The sequence below is a fragment of the Aphidius gifuensis genome, linkage group LG1 (genome assembly GCF_014905175.1).
Source record: "Aphidius gifuensis isolate YNYX2018 linkage group LG1, ASM1490517v1, whole genome shotgun sequence".
Lineage (NCBI taxonomy): Eukaryota > Metazoa > Arthropoda > Insecta > Hymenoptera > Braconidae > Aphidius > Aphidius gifuensis.
The window spans coordinates 27825184-27843255 of NC_057788.1; the positions used below are offsets into that span (position 1 = coordinate 27825184).

At 24.3% G+C, this 18072-nt stretch overlaps 1 protein-coding gene across 1 annotated transcript in view; it reads right to left on the minus strand.

Annotated features, from left to right (window-relative positions):
- LOC122859486 (midasin) overlaps positions 1 to 18072 on the minus strand; it is a 37750-nt gene that overhangs the window by 19350 nt on the left and 328 nt on the right. Inside the window, exons 2-3 of the mRNA XM_044163104.1 lie at positions 12034 to 18051; positions 11822 to 11950 (exon numbers count right to left, since the gene is read on the minus strand). Coding sequence (XP_044019039.1) covers positions 11822 to 11950; positions 12034 to 18051 — 6147 coding nt within the window. The remainder of the gene's footprint in view (positions 1 to 11821; positions 11951 to 12033; positions 18052 to 18072) is intronic.

An 18072-nucleotide genomic window follows, 5' to 3' on the forward strand; every position in this document is an offset into this window, starting at 1 on the left:
TAAAAATGAAAAAAAAAAATTTATGGTTTAGCTCAATAGCTTTAGAGTGCATTAAATTTGTCACTTTGAAAATATTATCACATTTTTTAAGGATTTATTTAAGATATATCTGTTTCATGTCAATTTTTATGACATTTCATTTTCTTTGATAAATCAATAAAATAAAAAAAAGGTTAAGAAAAAATCAGTTTCATTGTTTTATTAATGCTTATTATTCTTGGATATAAAAATATTAAAGTTCCAATTGTTATATGAATGAAAAGTCATGAATAACAAAGAATATGCAATTAGACCATTTGATGATGATAAAAAATTAAATTAAAAAAATTAATGATTCATTTGGCTAAATGAGGTCAAACTATCAATTAAAATTTTCAAGAAAATATATATGTTTTTCTTAAAAAACCTGACAAAAGATTTAAGAAATACAATGAAAAATAAAAATGATATTCGGAAATGAGATTTTATATTTGAATGAAAATTTCAAGATTAAAATATAAAAAAAATTTTTTTGAATATAATTATCCTATTCATTGAACCATAAAATTTCATTTAAAAAAAAAAATTTCATATGAAAAATTGTAATTACAGTTGTCAATAAATTTTGTTGAAATTAAAAATTTAAAAAATTGGGATAATTAACGACAGAAAAAAAAAAAAAACGATTAAAAATACAAATTTTTTTTATGATTGTAAATTTGAAAAATACACATAACATCATTTTTAATTTGTTTTTTTTTTTTTGTAATAATTTTACATACCGCTTATAATTATTTTTATGTTTTTATAGAAATTTTTTTTCATGTTATTTGTGGAAAAAATATAGATTGTTATGCAAGACCGTGATGCATTTACAATGGTACAAAGACAGTCAGTCATTTTATCCCATCACATTTACTCGTTTGAATTTATAAAACAAAAAAATAAAAAAATATTTCTTGCACAATAGTTTTGTGCTAGTAACGCAAGAATAAAAGAAAAACTAATGAGTACGTTTTATAAAATTTATTAAAATATATTCAACCATAATAATAAAACCTTTTTTTTTTTTTCTTTAGTGTATTCAACTTGAATATAAATATTTGTTTTCTCTTTTTGAATTTTTTTATTATATTTCATATATATATTTAATAATAAAACGAGGAAGTAAGTTATTTCAATGGTAAAAAATAAATTCCCTTATCACTGAAGATACATTTCTCGGTATAGAAAAAAAATCGATCTATACTTGTCAGTTTATTTTTTATATTTTTTATACTGAAAAACCTCGAAGCGACCAATCGTTTTATACTCGAGTGTACTCATCTCTTTATTCGCTTTAACCCATCATCTTTCATGATAAAAAAAAATATTATATTTACTGAATTTTTCATTCATCCGATATCGTAACTTCCTATATCCTGAATAATTATCGAATCATTTATATGCCTCATTGAAAAATCATTTTGAAATCAATATACAATTTTTTAATACAAGTAAATTTTTAATATATTTAAAATAATTTATTGATACTTTAAAAGTCAATATAGAAATTAATTTTATTTAATATTTATGTTGATTTGAAACAGTTGATTTTTATAATCCCAGAATTGACAAGGTGATTTTAGGATCATTTTTTTTTTATGAATAATCTACAAATCACCTTATCAGCGTGAAAAAAATTAATACAAGCTTTAGATATTTTTTTAAACTGCAAATTTCATAACGTTATTGTTTTAAATAGTTAATGTATATATTAAAATAAAATTACCATGTATGTAAAATTGATAAACAAATAAATAAAAACTTTATCAATTTATCTATTAAACGCTAAATAAAATTTGTATTTTCATTGTCAATTTTCACACAATAAAGGATTAAATTTATATACAGTTTTGGGCGTTGTAATAATTTTGCTAAGTATACTTGTTTCGTGGTATACAACTATTGTATATAATAAAGTCTTGTCTGAGATAATAGTTTAGATTCTGTCCAAGTATAATTATCAAGTTTTATCTCACTCTGTGTCTTGTTACTACCACCAACAATGTACACAAAATAACAACATAATAATCTAATTAATATCAATAAATATATATATGATAAAGTATTTCTATTTGCAATAAATACACTTCATGGGTTATTGGTTATTTTCATTATTTAACATGTTCAACACAAATATAACTAACCTCGATATTACATCCAACAAAATTTTACTCATTTATATTCATGAGATGTATAAATTTATCCCCCCCAACTTTCATTAATGTCTAAAGTAAAAAAAAAAAATTAATACAAAAAGTATATGTACTTTTAACTAATAATATATTTATAAAGTTTTTAGTTAATTATAATTTGATTAGAGTAAATTTATTACATTAAAATCGAAAAATATATATCCTTTTTTTTTTTTGTATTAATTATAAACTTTTGATATAATTTAAAATTCGTTATCATTTATTTGTGTGAGCAAAAAATATAAAATTAATGTATTATGTTTAAAAAAACTTTAAGAAAATTTATAAAAATAAGAAAAAATTTTTTGAGATAAAAAGTTGTAGGTAAAACAAGGTGGACACTACTCATGAGCTTTATATTATACACTTGACCCTTGTCTAGATACACCTCCTCGAGGGATGTTTGCTTTAAACTGAGTGTATATTCACAAATGCAAAATTTACCCAACACAAATCTCAAGTGAATTTATAAATGTATTTAATTTTTTTTTAAATGCTTGTGATAAATGTGAACCAAGATAATAAACCTTATAAATTTTTGATATTTATAATGATTATTGCAATATTATAAATGTCAATTAAGCAACAGGTTCAATAATCAGATAAAATCTTAATTTAAACCTTCATAAAAAATTAATATTTACTTGAAAAATTTCATGTTGAATATATTTTTTATTTTTATTTCGAATTTTCAATTTATTTCAAGTTTATTTATAGTAATAGTATATTTTAAAACAATAAAGTTAATGTTGTATTTTTATTTTAATCTAGATAATATAAAATGATAAAATAAAAAAAAAATACGACGAATGTAATCATTGGATTTTAAGTTTGCTCGCAGATTTTTCATCTTGTTGAAACTTTCCATCTTGCAATTTTCACTTGAAGTTAAAGTTTTTTCGTATATCAAGGGAATATTATATAATAAAATTTGAAAAAAAAACAGTAGGATTACGTAGAAACTCGTGATAATATTGAAAAAAAATTGTTAAATCAATTTTTTTCATATTTTTTTCTTCTTTTATGAAGAATGTAATTTTTATAATTTGAATTATCAAAATGAGGTCATGAAAATGTAATTAAAATAATTTATTCAATTGTGGTTATTGTATTGATGACACATTATTCATAGTCACTGATATTTTATAATTTGCACATGTAAAGCCAATTAACCCTTGCAGAAATTTACTCAACTTTTAGATAATTAATGTGATAATTTTAAATTCAATTATATATTTTAATTTGTATACTAAGCAAAGTAAACAAATTCCTTTTTTTTTTTTTTCATTAATTTTTTTTAATTAAAAATTAAAAACAAGCAAAATTCATACATTGAAGAGAGATTAACAAAAATACGTATTTACTAACTGTGTTGACAAAAACATTTTTTTTTCTTTTTTAATCTTGGATTATATTAAATTTCAGGTGAACATTAACAAGAATATTTTCAAAACTTATTTCCTTTTAGCAAAGTGCAGAAAATCCATAATAAACTGAACACTTTTTTTTTTTTTTTTTCCGTTCTAAAATTAAAAAACTAGTCGCTTTTATTTTTTGTCAACTTTTTTTTTATACTCTGTTTGTGTCTTACTTGTCGTATTTCATTGACGTAAATTTTATTTTTATCTTATTTTCTTTACATTTCAATTAAAAATTTTATATCTCGTATAAGTCAAACGAAAAAAAAAAAAAACAAATTTAATTTATAAAAATAAAAACTTTATAAATCTAGAGATTTTCAATATTGTTTTGTATTTAATTTTCTAATTATAAATAAATCAATTAGTAAAATAAATTGTTTAAAGTACAAAAAATTAAAAAATGTTATAAATTTCGTAGAAATAATATTATTGTATTTAATTTATTACAAGTAAATAATAAAACCAGAACAAATAAACCAGAGACAATTGAAAAGTATCATTAACATCAACGCTCAATGATAAATATGCAAATATTAAATTAAATCAATACTGGTATTTATAAGTACCCTGAAATTGAACGCACACGTTAAAAAAAAAAATAAAAACAATTTTAAACCCAGCAAATAATAACCCATATGAAATTACTTAATATGCAAAAAATAAAATTTAGGTATGAGTTTTTTTTAATTAACAAAAATAAAATTAAAAGCAAAAATAATTTACCAAGTATAATTAAATAAAAAAAAACCACATGAGTGGTAAATTAAGGGTTGAATTTATTATGGTCAACTTTTTCTATATAAAAAACCAACGTCATGTGTTACAACCTTTAAAATGTAAATGACATTTTAGATTTAGATGAAAGCTAACAAGAAGTAAATTTACAAAAGGAACAAAACTATCTTGCATATGCATTATAAAGTATATATTTAACTATAGATAGAACAAAATTTTAAAGCCATTTGTTCTAAAAGTAAAATGTCGAAAATTAGATTTTTAAATTAAAGATCTTTATATATCATATGTCACTATTAAATTCTCTCAATTTTATCATATATCACCTATAAAAATGTCATTTAAAATTCTCTTTTATATATCTATTGTTTTTTTTTTTATTATCACATTGTTCTATTTTCCATTGTTTCAATTTTTACTATCATCATTTTATTATTTTATGTAAAATAAAATTTTTTTTCTATCACAATATTTCTTGTGTTTCTATAAAGACAAATTAAATATTATAAATTATTTTTACTATTTATAATTAATTGTAATTTGCAATTTAAATTAGTCAATAAATAAAAGAATATTTTTCTTTTTTTTTTTTTTACGTACTTTTATTTATTAAATAAAAAAAAAAGAGGAAAAAGATCACAGTATAATAAGAAGAGTCGTTGAGAATATTGTAAAAAAAGTCATTTATGCACGGGTCGTCTGCACGGATGAGTACTTAATATATTTTTTTTATTTATTTCATTTTATTTTGTGCAATTTTTTTTAAAATGTCACAAGTTGCAGTATGAAATTTTATCATATGGACAAGAGGCAAAAAAACAGCTAGTTAAAACTTTTCTTCAAATAAAAAATGTATTTTAGTATAAAGCATCATGACTATGCAGTCTATTTTATAAAAAAATAAAGTAAAAAATAAATTTATAAAAACAGCGACAAGTTCAATGTATCAAATGAAATTATTTGCGGAACGAGAGAAAAGCTTGGGTACAAGAAAATCCGGTCATTACGACATTTGTTGAAAAACACGAGATAAAACTTTGATGCACTTTTTGAATTAGTTTTTTATTTTTATTTTTTTACACTGATAGAATGAAGAAATATCGTTGATCAACTGTATCTAATGTGAATAGGAAGTTAAATAATTAATTCGAAAAAAATAAAAAAACTCGGATTTATCTTGAAGATATAAATTTTCTATATATAAATTTTCATATTGTTATTCTGGCTTGAAATAAATTCTAAAAGAATAAAAATAAAATGAAAAAAAAAAAATTTAAAATAATTATTTTCATTTAAATTTATTTTTTTTTTTTTCATGACTCAACTAAATTTTAACATGACAAAATATTATTTTAATTTGATTTAATAACCAGGTCAAATGGTAAAGTAAAAAATAAAAAAATAAATAAATATACTTTTGACATTTGATACTTAATAATGTTGAAATAATAAAAAATTATTTAGATGATAAATAAAAATAAAATAAACAAATCAATAATTAATTAATTAAAATTATTTTTTTTTTTTGTTTTAGATTGCAATGATTGGTGCAAATTTAAGATTTGGTATTGGTGCATCTGGAAATGTAACATCCAATGCAACAAAAGTATTTCAATGTCATCCTGGTGGTGTTACTGAAGCAACTGTTATATTTACACTGGGTTCAATGGGAATGGGTGCAAATATAATACTAATGGTTTTAATACTTGTAAAACGACATTTACGAAGGTAAAAAAAAATTATTTAAATGAAAAAAAAAAAGCTATCAGTAAGAGTTTATTGCATTAGACAGATGTGACAGGCTATACGAGATGCGACCATGTGCTTGAAAGCCAATTCGTATTTTATATAGATAAACATATACTCCCCATGGCAATTCATGAACTCTCATCTTCCATATCTGACACGTCCTCAGCTTTTACACAAGCCTTGTTAAATCAGAGGGAGCAAAAGAGGGAGAGAGTTTCACTCCAATTCCAACACACGCATTGATCCCAACATAATTACTGTATAACCATATAGAATTCTCAACTGAGCATGATAACATTGACCTCAATATGTCTCTTGAATTTATGCTTTAACTATGTTTTTTTTTTTTACAATAATCATATTTTATCAACAATATACTCCACATTTTTTACAAATTGACATTCAATTATTTATACATCAATTAAATTAAAAATTTTTATATCAAAAACATTCATGTTTTTTTGTCACTGAATATTGTTTTATAAAAATTTATATATGAAGAATTTAGTTGGCAACTAAAAACATGTAACTTGGTAGTAATTAAAAAAAATATACCAACGAAAAAAATAATTAGAGCATTCGAAAAAAAAAAAAAACCTTCTCATTATATAAAAATTGCTGACTAAACTTGGATTACTCCTTGAACAAGTTAATATAATTATTTGATTTAGAATTTATTTTTTTTTCAAAGTAAATAGAGTCTTGTAAAATAAGACAAGAAATATGTAAAGTAAGTTGAGTTGGTTAATAGATATATGCCCCAGAGGAGTTACTAAGAAAATAAACAACAAGTAAACTGTGCTTGAACAATTATATAGATGTTAACTTGTTAAAATTATTGTTATTCAAAATATATTACAGATGGTCACAAGGACTATTGTTTCATCAAGCAATGGTAGATTGTGCAAGAGCTGCAATATTATTACCACTTGGTTCAAGTATTCTAAACTGTCAACCAGTTAGTAAATGTTCACTTGTTGAAACAGCATTTCTTCTACTTGTCACAGTGTCAACAGTCAATATGCTGACAACAGTACTTAATGATAGTCCAGTTTTTCCTGAGAGTGATGAAGAAGCTGAATTAACAGCACCACTACTAATGGATTCACCACAGGTTTTATATTTTTATTTCATTCATCAATACAAAAAAAAAAAAATGATTGAGATGCTGCTGCTGCTGCTGCTGCTTTTTTTTTTTTATTGTTTTTTGTTTGAAATGAATGGCTGTATTTTATAAACAATAAAGTATAAAAATTTAATATTCAATGAAAAGAATAAAGAAAACAAATGTACTATGTTTTTTTTTTCATTTTTAAATGGACTTTTTTGTTGGATTATAAATATATAGGTCATGCAAGTTTTATTTATGATATGGTACATAAACTTTGCATCATCTGTACTTGTACCACATCGATAATATTTATTCTACATTTTATTTATTTATCAAAAAAAAATAATAATAAAAAAAAAAATTTCGTGCAATTGATATATTGAAAATTTTTATTATTTATTTATAAAAAAATAAATTTCAACGAGTCAATATAAAAAGGTCAAGATTGAGAAGCAAAAAAAGACTGAATTTTCTTGAATTAAATTGAGAGAAAAAAATTAAAAAGTTTAGTAATTATAATTTTATTTTTAGGGTGTAGAAAAAAAACACAAATAGCTTTGCATAAATTAAAATATACTCGTGAGATTTTGAGATAAATAAATATTAAAACATGAACGTTTATTGTGGTATAATGACAAGTGACAGAAGTGAGAAATTGTCAATGGCATCAGTGGCAGTGACCACATATTGGTCTATTTTAATTTGTTACAATTGTTGAATAATTATTTAAAAAAAAACTAATGAGAATTTTTTTTGTTTAACAGTGTGTATTATTTGGAACATTTATGATATGGTTTGCAAGTATAACAATAAATCTTGGACCAACATTTTTGAGTGGTGCATTGGCAGCAAATACTGAAGCTGGTCATAATGCACCAAGTTGTCCACTTGTACATGGACCATTTAGACACTATATTCTAAATGTTCTTTGGATAACAATAAATATCATTTGTGTAGCACTAACATTATTTCATCTTAGAAAATTACATCGTGATTTGACAAAAGCCAATGTTGAAGCAGTAAGATTTATTATTTATGTTGATATTTTATTTTTTTTTTAATTTAAAATTAAGTAAATGTTGTTAAATAATTTATGTTGAAAAGGTACGTGTAGCAGGTCTTGTAACAACCCTTGTTAATGTAACGGGTGGAGGAGGTCAACACAGTACAAACGGTATCGTGGACATTGAAACCACCAACACGAGAAATGGTACGACACCAAAGGTAATTCACAAAACCAAGCTTTATATATATATATGTACACACATTTCGAGTATATAGGTTTTAAAACGAGTACATTTACACAATACCTACTCGACAATGAAAAATAAAAAATAAAATGTATGATATAAAAAATAAAAAACTATTCTATTGTATTTAGTGAATTTTTTATTAAAACATCTACTTGCATTAATAGACATAATAATAATAAAAATAAACAACAATAATGTGTTAAATAATACTATAGAAATTTTATGCCAAACTTGAATAAAATGATGTTATATAAAAAACTTTAATATAGCTTTTGAATTTTATATATAAAAAAAAGCGCTTAATTATTACAGAGAGGTGGAGCTGTGGAGGAGCATCGAAAAATGAGAAATTACTTGATAAGAATGGAACAAGAAGGTGTTCAAAGAGTTAAAATGTTTTTAGTTATAACATCAGCTTATGTTATATTTTGGGGTCCATTATTTTTTGTAACACTTGTTCATCATCCAGTGATTGGAAATCCCACTGGTTATGAGGTAAATTAATTTAATTAAATTTTTTAAATCTACTTTTTCATTATGAAATAGTAATAATAATAATTGGGAGTAGTAATTAGTTGGAACAAAGAGACAGAGTCTGGTTTAGAGTTTTATAAAGTTTTAAAAAAAAAAATTTCATAAAATGTTTCTTTGAATTTAAATATATAAAAAAAATGTTTTTTAAAATTTTTGTTTTTGACTAGGTCACTCTTCACATTGCTTACATTCACGCATTTGTAAATCCAGCATTGTTTTTGACACTTCATCGTGGTTTACGTCAGGGTATTTCTGATATTTGTTGTGGTTGTTGTGAAAGTATTGCAAGATGGATATTAGGTGCTGCTGAAGCAAATAACTCAATGCAAACATTACAACCACCAAGATATGATGCAACAATAAATATACAATCACCACTTGAAATGCCACATACAATGCCAACAACAGCATCATGTGATTTAAGTGATATTGCTGCACATTTAAAACCACCATTACCACCAGCAGCTAAATATCTACCAGTAATATTTTAAAATAAAACTATATATATTTTATAATAAACAATCATTAATAAATAATTGTATTCAATTTTTTATATATCAATAGCCAGAAGAAGAACCACTTAAGGTACCACCTGATCCTTGGAGTATTGTCATGACAAGACCAAAAAGTTTAGTAAGTTTGTATGATGAGAGTGTTGCTAGACGACCTAGTACACTTGTCACACAAGAAACATCAACAATGAGCAATATACAAACATCAACTAGTCCAACAAGCAGTAATACAACAAGCGAATAATTTATCATCATTATAAATCATTAATTTAATAAAAAAAATTAATTTAAAAAACATAAAAATCATTATTAATTATTCAGTTATTATCAAAAATTTTTAATCATAAAAATAAAAAAGCAATACCATTTTTTTACAATGTTTAAATAATTATATAAATAAATATTATCTCGTGTTATAAATAATTATTAAATTGGTTTATCAATAATTTAGTTTTAGCTTTTTTTAAATTTTAGTTAAATTTTTCAATTTGTTTCGTCATTTTGCTCTTTAAATTTTAATGATAATAATAATAATTAATAAACGAATTTATTATTGTTGAAGATAAATTGAAAGAATGATTATAATCGTGTAGAAAAATTAAAGATTTAGATGTAATTTTTCTTTTTTTAAAAATCAGTTTATCGATCACTTGTCTATTGAAATTTATTTCGTGAATATTTAAATATCAATATTGTTGATTGTATCTGTTTTGCTAAATCGATTATTCAAAAATATACTTTAATACTTTAAATAGAAATAATCAATTTTAATTATATATATATTTTTAAAATTTTTAATATAAGTTTTAAATAATTATCTGAGTAAGAGTATTTTTTATTTTTATTATTTAAATCCATTAACTCAGGTATCCATTATATTGTATGTACAGTATCCAAAAATAAAAAAAAAAATAATGAATAAATAAATAAAGAGCAAAATGAAAATAAAAAAAAATTAAATATAATAATTCTTCATCGTAAAATAGACAAGGGATGCAAAGACTTACATACACTTGTGGTAAAGCACAAAAATCTAAAAATAATTATTAATAAATAAACAAAATAATATTCATCATTTTTTTTTCATTTTTAAATAATCCGAATAATTTTACGTATCGATGGTTTAAATAAAAAATATCTCCGGTCAAAATAGACAATGACTATAGATTAATAAAAAAAAAGAAATAAACTATTTTTTATCTTTTTCATTTCATGACTAAATAGACAATTATTTTTAATTTAAAAAAATTCATAATAATAAATATTATTTTTCTTTTGTCAATTTTTTTTTTAATCAATACGAATAGTTTTACAAATCCAGGGTTTAAAGAAAAAATATCTCCCGACTAAATAGATGGTTATTTTAAGTTTAAAATATAAAAATTTGCTCATGTATTTGTATGCCGCCCACTGGAGATATGTGTTAAATAATGTCAATTAGGTAAATAGAAAATTATAAGATATTAAAATATCTTGGTGGAATATATTTCAAACTGCCCAGCAATTAAATATTTAATTTTTTTCTTTTTCTTAATTGTCATTTAAATTTATCAATTGAGGGTCTAAATTTATAATCAATTTGACGTAAATAATTAAAGAAATTTTTGTTTTGTTTTGTTAGAAAAATAAACGTATTATTCTAAAATAAAATAAAACAAAACAAAGATAGTTGTTAGTTGTGTTACACACTAAAAATATCAAACTTAGAAGTGCACTTTAAATAAAATAAATAAAATCTGTTGGGTCCATTTTGTATAATACAAAAAAAAAGAAGAAAGAAATATCAAATTTTTCTTTTTTTTTCCTCATTTAGATTGTCTGTATAAATTTAAATAATCGTATATATTCAAAATGAAAACAAAAAAATATTTAATAAATGTCCCGATGAATTGTACATTTAGATAGAAAAATGTCTCTCACGAATGTTGTAATTGTGGATGAAAATAATATGTGCCTGAACAGGAATTTAATCTCGATTAAAAAAAAAAATGTCTATATTGTTTTTTTGCGTGAATAAATAATTGATTGCATGAATAAAAATCGCCAAAAAAAAATTACTCAATTGTTAAGGAATAATTGTACGAAAATAAATAAAAAATATAATACTAAAAAAAAAATAATAATCAATATAATTTTACTTTGTAGAAAAAAGATAAATATAAATTTTTTTCGTTGCAATTTCAGATTAATTTCTATCCAAGAAGAGCATATCAAACGTCAGTTAAAAATAGAACGAAATTCGAAATACCAAAAATATCTAAAAACTAAAATAAATTGTATAATTTCTTACCTGTTCGAAGCCACCAAGAATTTCCGTTGTATCCATTGCAGAGTTGACAACAACTGAACGTAATTTTTGACCACATAATTGTGCCAAAACATGAACAACACTTGTTTTACCAGCTCCAGATCCTCCAATCTTTAAAGAATAATTATTATATTAATATAAAATTGTTAAATAGTCAAACATTTATTGTAAAAATTAAAAATAAAAATACTTACAAGAATTGGCATCCAGTTCATATCAATGCAATTGGCAAGACTCTTGAGTATTGGTAATTGATTACGCATAACTAATAAATTATCATCAATTTTAAATGAATTTTGTGTTCTCGGTAGTGTAACATTATCAAAATATAAATATTCATCAGATAAAAACATAACTGGTTGTTTAATATCAAATGTAATATTATCAAATATTTGATGAAATATAGAACGTACTTTTTCTTTATCATCAAAATTTCTCATTCTATCAACATAAATTAATTCCATTGCTGAATTTAAATTATCTTCAATTGATAATTTATTCATTGATGCATTTATTAATTCACACAAACGTATAATATCACGTAAATTCATTTCCCATGGTGATCCATTATGTCCCCAAACAATTCCAGCTTCATTTGATATTATTGAATTAAATAATACAATTTTATTAATAAGCTCATCATTAAAATTTGTAAATTGTGATTTTGAAATAATTTTTAAATCATCATGTGATAATGCATCAATAAATACTTGTGTAAAACGATTTAAAAATGATTTTGGCAATCCTCGTCTAGCGCCACCTTGTCTTAATGGATTTTGGCATCCAAATAATTTTGTTCCATGTTTAACAGTAAAACTACGACCTAATTCTGGAATATATATTTCACCACGATGATCAAAACAAGCATTTAAACCTTCAAGTACTGATTGTGATGCTAAATTAAGTTCATCTAATAATATCCAATCACCAGCACGTAATGCACGTAAAAATGGACCATCTTTCCATGCAAATTGTCCACCTTGTCCTCCTTCCAATGGTAAATCAGCACCAAATAAATCTGATATATCAGTTTGATCACTCAAATTAATACGTAATAAATTATTACCAGATGCTTTTGCAATTGCTGATACAAGACTTGTTTTTCCAACACCAGGACTACCCTCAAGTAGTAATGGTTTTTTTAATTGTAATGCACGTAATACTTTGTGTATATTTGATTTTGTTGTTGGTGCAGTAAATGTAAAACTATCCATATTTATTTTATCATTTGGTCCACGTGGAATATAAAATGGTTCAATACCAAATGTATTATCATTGTCTTGTTTATATTCTGTTTCTATGATCATTTGATTATCAGAAGATAATTCAGCTGATTGTAATTGTAAATATTCAATAGATAATTTACGAAATTCTTGTAATTTTGATATATTTTCAGCACCAGTTGAACCTGATCCTAAACTATCAATGTACGTTAAACAAGCACCATGAAAATATGCATCACCAATATTTAATTTTGTTTGAAGATTACCATCACAAGCATTTATAAAATTGACCCATGTCATGATATCTCTTATACTGACTGTAAATCTTTTACCAATTTCTGATTCTTTAAGCCAATGAATAAATTTCAATATACATTTTGCAATTTTTTCATTATCATCTTGTATCTTTGAATTTAAATTATGTACAATAATTGATTGTAAATCATCATCAGCTAAACATTCTTCACACCAAATTTCCGTAAAACGATTACGTAAAGCTGGTGATAATTCTTTTTTACCATAATCACCACCTGGATTCATTGTACCAATGAAACAAAAATCATCATGTGCTTTTATAATATTATTATCCATGTCATTTGAATTAATTGAATCATTTGTTTTTTCAGCAAGTAATAAACAACGTTCTGGTTCAAGTAGAGAATTCATTCTTTCTAAAACACTATCATCAGCAAGTGATATTTCATCAGCTAAAAAATGATTACCAGTACGCATTGCTGTTATTAATGGACCATCAACCCATTCAAATAATTTTTGTTTATTTTTATCAGTATGATTTCTAACTGGTCTTAAATTACCCAAAAAATCAGATGATTCAGTATGCATATGACAATTAACACTATAAAGTTTACGTTTATTTAATGCAGCAGCAAGTTGACATACTGTTGTTTTACCACAACCAGTTTCACCAACAAGTAACACAGGTTCTTTAAATTGACATGATTTTGCAACAAGTACAGCCATTTTTCTCATATGATAAGTCCAAACAACATGTTTAAATTTATCAACATAATTATTATCATCATTATTGTTATTTAATAATGCTTCAAGTATTGGTCTTGTAATTGGTGATGTATTTTCATTAAGTGTAAATAATCTTGATGGATCAACACTACATTTAAAATATTTTTCAATAACTTGACGTATTTCTTGGCATTCTTCTGGTTTACGTACTTTTGCTGATAATACTAAATAACCTTCATCAGCTAAATGTTGATTCCAATCATATAATTTACCATCATCTTTAGCTAGGCGATATCTTTCGCCCCATCTAAATAAATCACGTAATGTCATAAATCCTTGTTTACCAGCAAATGTTGATGTTGATTTACGTCTTCTTGTTAATTCACCCATAACATCAACAATTTTTTCAGCATCTCTTTTTGATAATTTACATCTTTCATGTAAAATTGTTGTTAATTCTTTTGATGGTATTTCATCAAAATGTAATTCAACAAAACGATTTCTAAATGCTCTTGATAATACTTTACGTCCACCATAAAGACCAGGTGGATTTTGTGTTGCAAATAACATAAAATTATTATGTGCTTTTATTGTTTGTTGTGTTTCAGGTATAAATAATTCACGATTATCATCAAGTACACGATTAAGTGCTTCAAGTACATCACTTGGTGCTAAATTAAGTTCATCAAGTATAATCCAATGTCCTTTTCTCATAGCTTCAACTAATACACCTTCTTTAAATATTAATTTACCACTTTCATCAGCAACATAATTACCAACGTATTCTTGTAAATCCGTATGTTCATGATTATTAATACGTAAACAAATATGACCAGATGCTTTAGCTAAATATGTTATTAAACTTGTTTTACCAACAGATGTATCACCTTGTAATAATACTGGCATTTTTCCAATTGATACAACACGTACTAAATCTTTAAGATTACGACAAACAGATGATGTTAATACATAATTATCTGGTGTATTTGGTTCAAGTGTACCACGTATTACCCAGTAACCTTGAAAATTTATATAATCATCACCATTAGCACATTGTGGTTTTGTTATTTTTGAACTAATAACAGCTTTCATTGTTTTAACATCTAATATTGTATCAATTATTTTTTTTTCAACTTCTGGATATGATGATCTATCTAATTGTGTTAAAAAACTTAAACAAAATGCTTCATAAAGTGAACGCATTACTGAACCACATGGATTTGTTGAAGCAATTTTTAATGCACGACAAAGTGTTCTTAAACTATAATGTGGTTTATGTCCAGTACCATCATTTAAATAATCTTTAGCTAATTTTTTAACAGATAAATAAAATTTTACAATTTTTTCAATTTTTTTAACTGGTAAATTTAAATCATTTAAATAAGAATTAACAAGTAAATAAAGATCATTTTCTTCAGTTAATTCATCAACATAAAATTCAGTAAATCTATTTCTTAAACCAACTGGTAATTCTTTTTTACCAACATCTGTTGCTGGATTCATACAAGCAAACATTGTAAAATCAGGATGACGTGTTATTGATTTATTATCACCACGTTCTAATAGAGACAATGAACCAGTTGATCCTTCAAGTAAACCAGAAAGACATTCAAGTGTTTCAGATGATGCTAAATTAATTTCATCAAGTAATACCCAGTGTCCTTCTTTTAATGCTGTTATTAAACTTCCTTCAATAAATGCAAATGCCAATGAACATTCATTTTTTATTTGTAATTGAAATTTTTCTAATTTAATTAACATTTTTTCCCATTTAACAATCATTTCTGCATCATTTGTTGGCTTCTTTTTATTATCTGTATTATTTTCAAGTATTCTTTTTTTACTTTTGTTGTTGTTGTTGTTTGATGATTTTGTTGTTGTTGTTTTACCATTTAATCTATTAACAGCAGCAGTAGCACTATGACGCATTAGAGCTATTAATGATTTCCATTTACATGTTTTATAACAATTTGATATAAGATCAAGAAATTCACGATTAACTTCAATTTCATAATACGAACGAAATAATATTTCAAATTCTTCTCTAACTGGTGTTATTAATAATTTAATATCAACTGGTTTATAACCACCAAGTAAATCAGCACTTTCACTTTGTTGATTCATATTAATGACAATTAATTTATGTCCAGTACATGATGCTAAATATTGTACTGAGCTTGTTTTACCAGTACCAGTTTCACCAACAAGAAGTACAGGTTCTTTTTGTGCAACACAACTTGTAACACGTTCAAGTAAAACAGATGATGGTCTTGTAAATGAAAAATTAATTTTTTTATCATTATCATATTTAACATAACGTGATTTTTTACGAGCAACTTTAGCACGTCCAGCAATAAATATATTTTGATCATATTTAATTTCAGGTTTATATGTATTTATAAAATAATCAGCTTTTGTTTTAACAATACCAAGTGTATTACCAATTGCAATAGCAAGTTCTAATCTTAATGTTTGATCAGTAACTGAACAACAAAATATATCAATTGCATCTTGAAATACTTTTAATCCAGAATCTGGTGATGATACATCAAAATCAACAATTGATCTTGTACACCATTTTATTAAATCTCTTGTTGATGTTAATCTTCCTGTTTTTAAAAATTTATTATCTTCTAAATCATCATCATCATCATGATTACCCATTGAAAATAACATAAATACATCAATCATTCTTGTTGCAATTGTTTCAAGAGGTGGAAATAATGTTTTAACAATTGTAACAAGTTCACCTTTTGATAATGGATCCATATGTACACATACCCAATGTTTTTCAAGTAAATTTGATGCACCTGTTGATTGTTTATGTAAACCACTAACTGTTTTAATTAAACGTTGAGTTACAAATAATTGAAATCCACTTTTAGCATAAATAATATCACGATAACCAGGTACAGATAATGTACGTGTTTCCATTAAATTACTTAAAACACTTGCAACATCTAATGCAGCACTATCAATATCCTCAAGAAGCAACCATTTATCATCCATAATTGCTTGTGTTAATACACCAGGTTGCCAAACAAATTCACCAGGTATATCAGTACATCTGTATGAGCCTAATAACATTTTTGAATCAGTTTGATCACCAAGTTGTACTTTAATTATATCTGTTGAACTACGTCCAGTCATTTTAGCAATATATTCAACCATAGCTGTTTTACCACAACCAACTGGTCCCTGAAGACAAACACATTTACGTGCAGCAACAGCAAGTGCAAGACAACGTAAATTAAGTTCCATTGATGGTACTGATATTAAACCTTCTGTTAAATCAAGATTATTTTTTTTATTAAATACTGGTAATAATATACCAGATATTGATACTAATGAATCACTTGTTTCAACAGCTAATTCAACTTCTTTTGTTGTATCATCTTCAGATATATAAATGGAATGTTTATTGTCAATTTGTTTGTCAATAGTAAATCTATCAAAATCAGTTATTATTGCATTTGCACAAGATACTAATAATCCTTCTGACATATTTAAAATTATTCCAATTGATTTTAATGCATACCACTGTACTTTTTTATCATTGTGAGATAGATATTTGTAAAATGGTGACCATTTCCATTTATTTCTAAAATGATTTGGAGCTGCTTTGAGAATATTTAGAGTTGTTATGACAATTTCATAATCTGTTGGCTCTTTATCATCATTTGTCAATGATTTTCTTGGCTTTGATCGTTTATTGGGTGGTTGTTGATCATCATTAGTTTTAACAAATGGTGCTGGATATTTTTCAAAATATCTCAATGCAAAACTTAATATATCTGGATGCAAGTTTATTAATTTTCCTAGTACAACACATTCTTGTTTGTGATGACAAGGTGAATGAATTTGAGCTGAATCAATTTCAATTTTTGTTGATAATATAACAAGTAAAAATTGAGGAAAACATTCTGCAACATCTTCAGTGGAATCACTTATCATCAAGTAATCACCAAGTTTTTTTAAAACATTTGTAAAATCATTGTGGCTTAAAGACTAAAACAAAACAAAACAAAA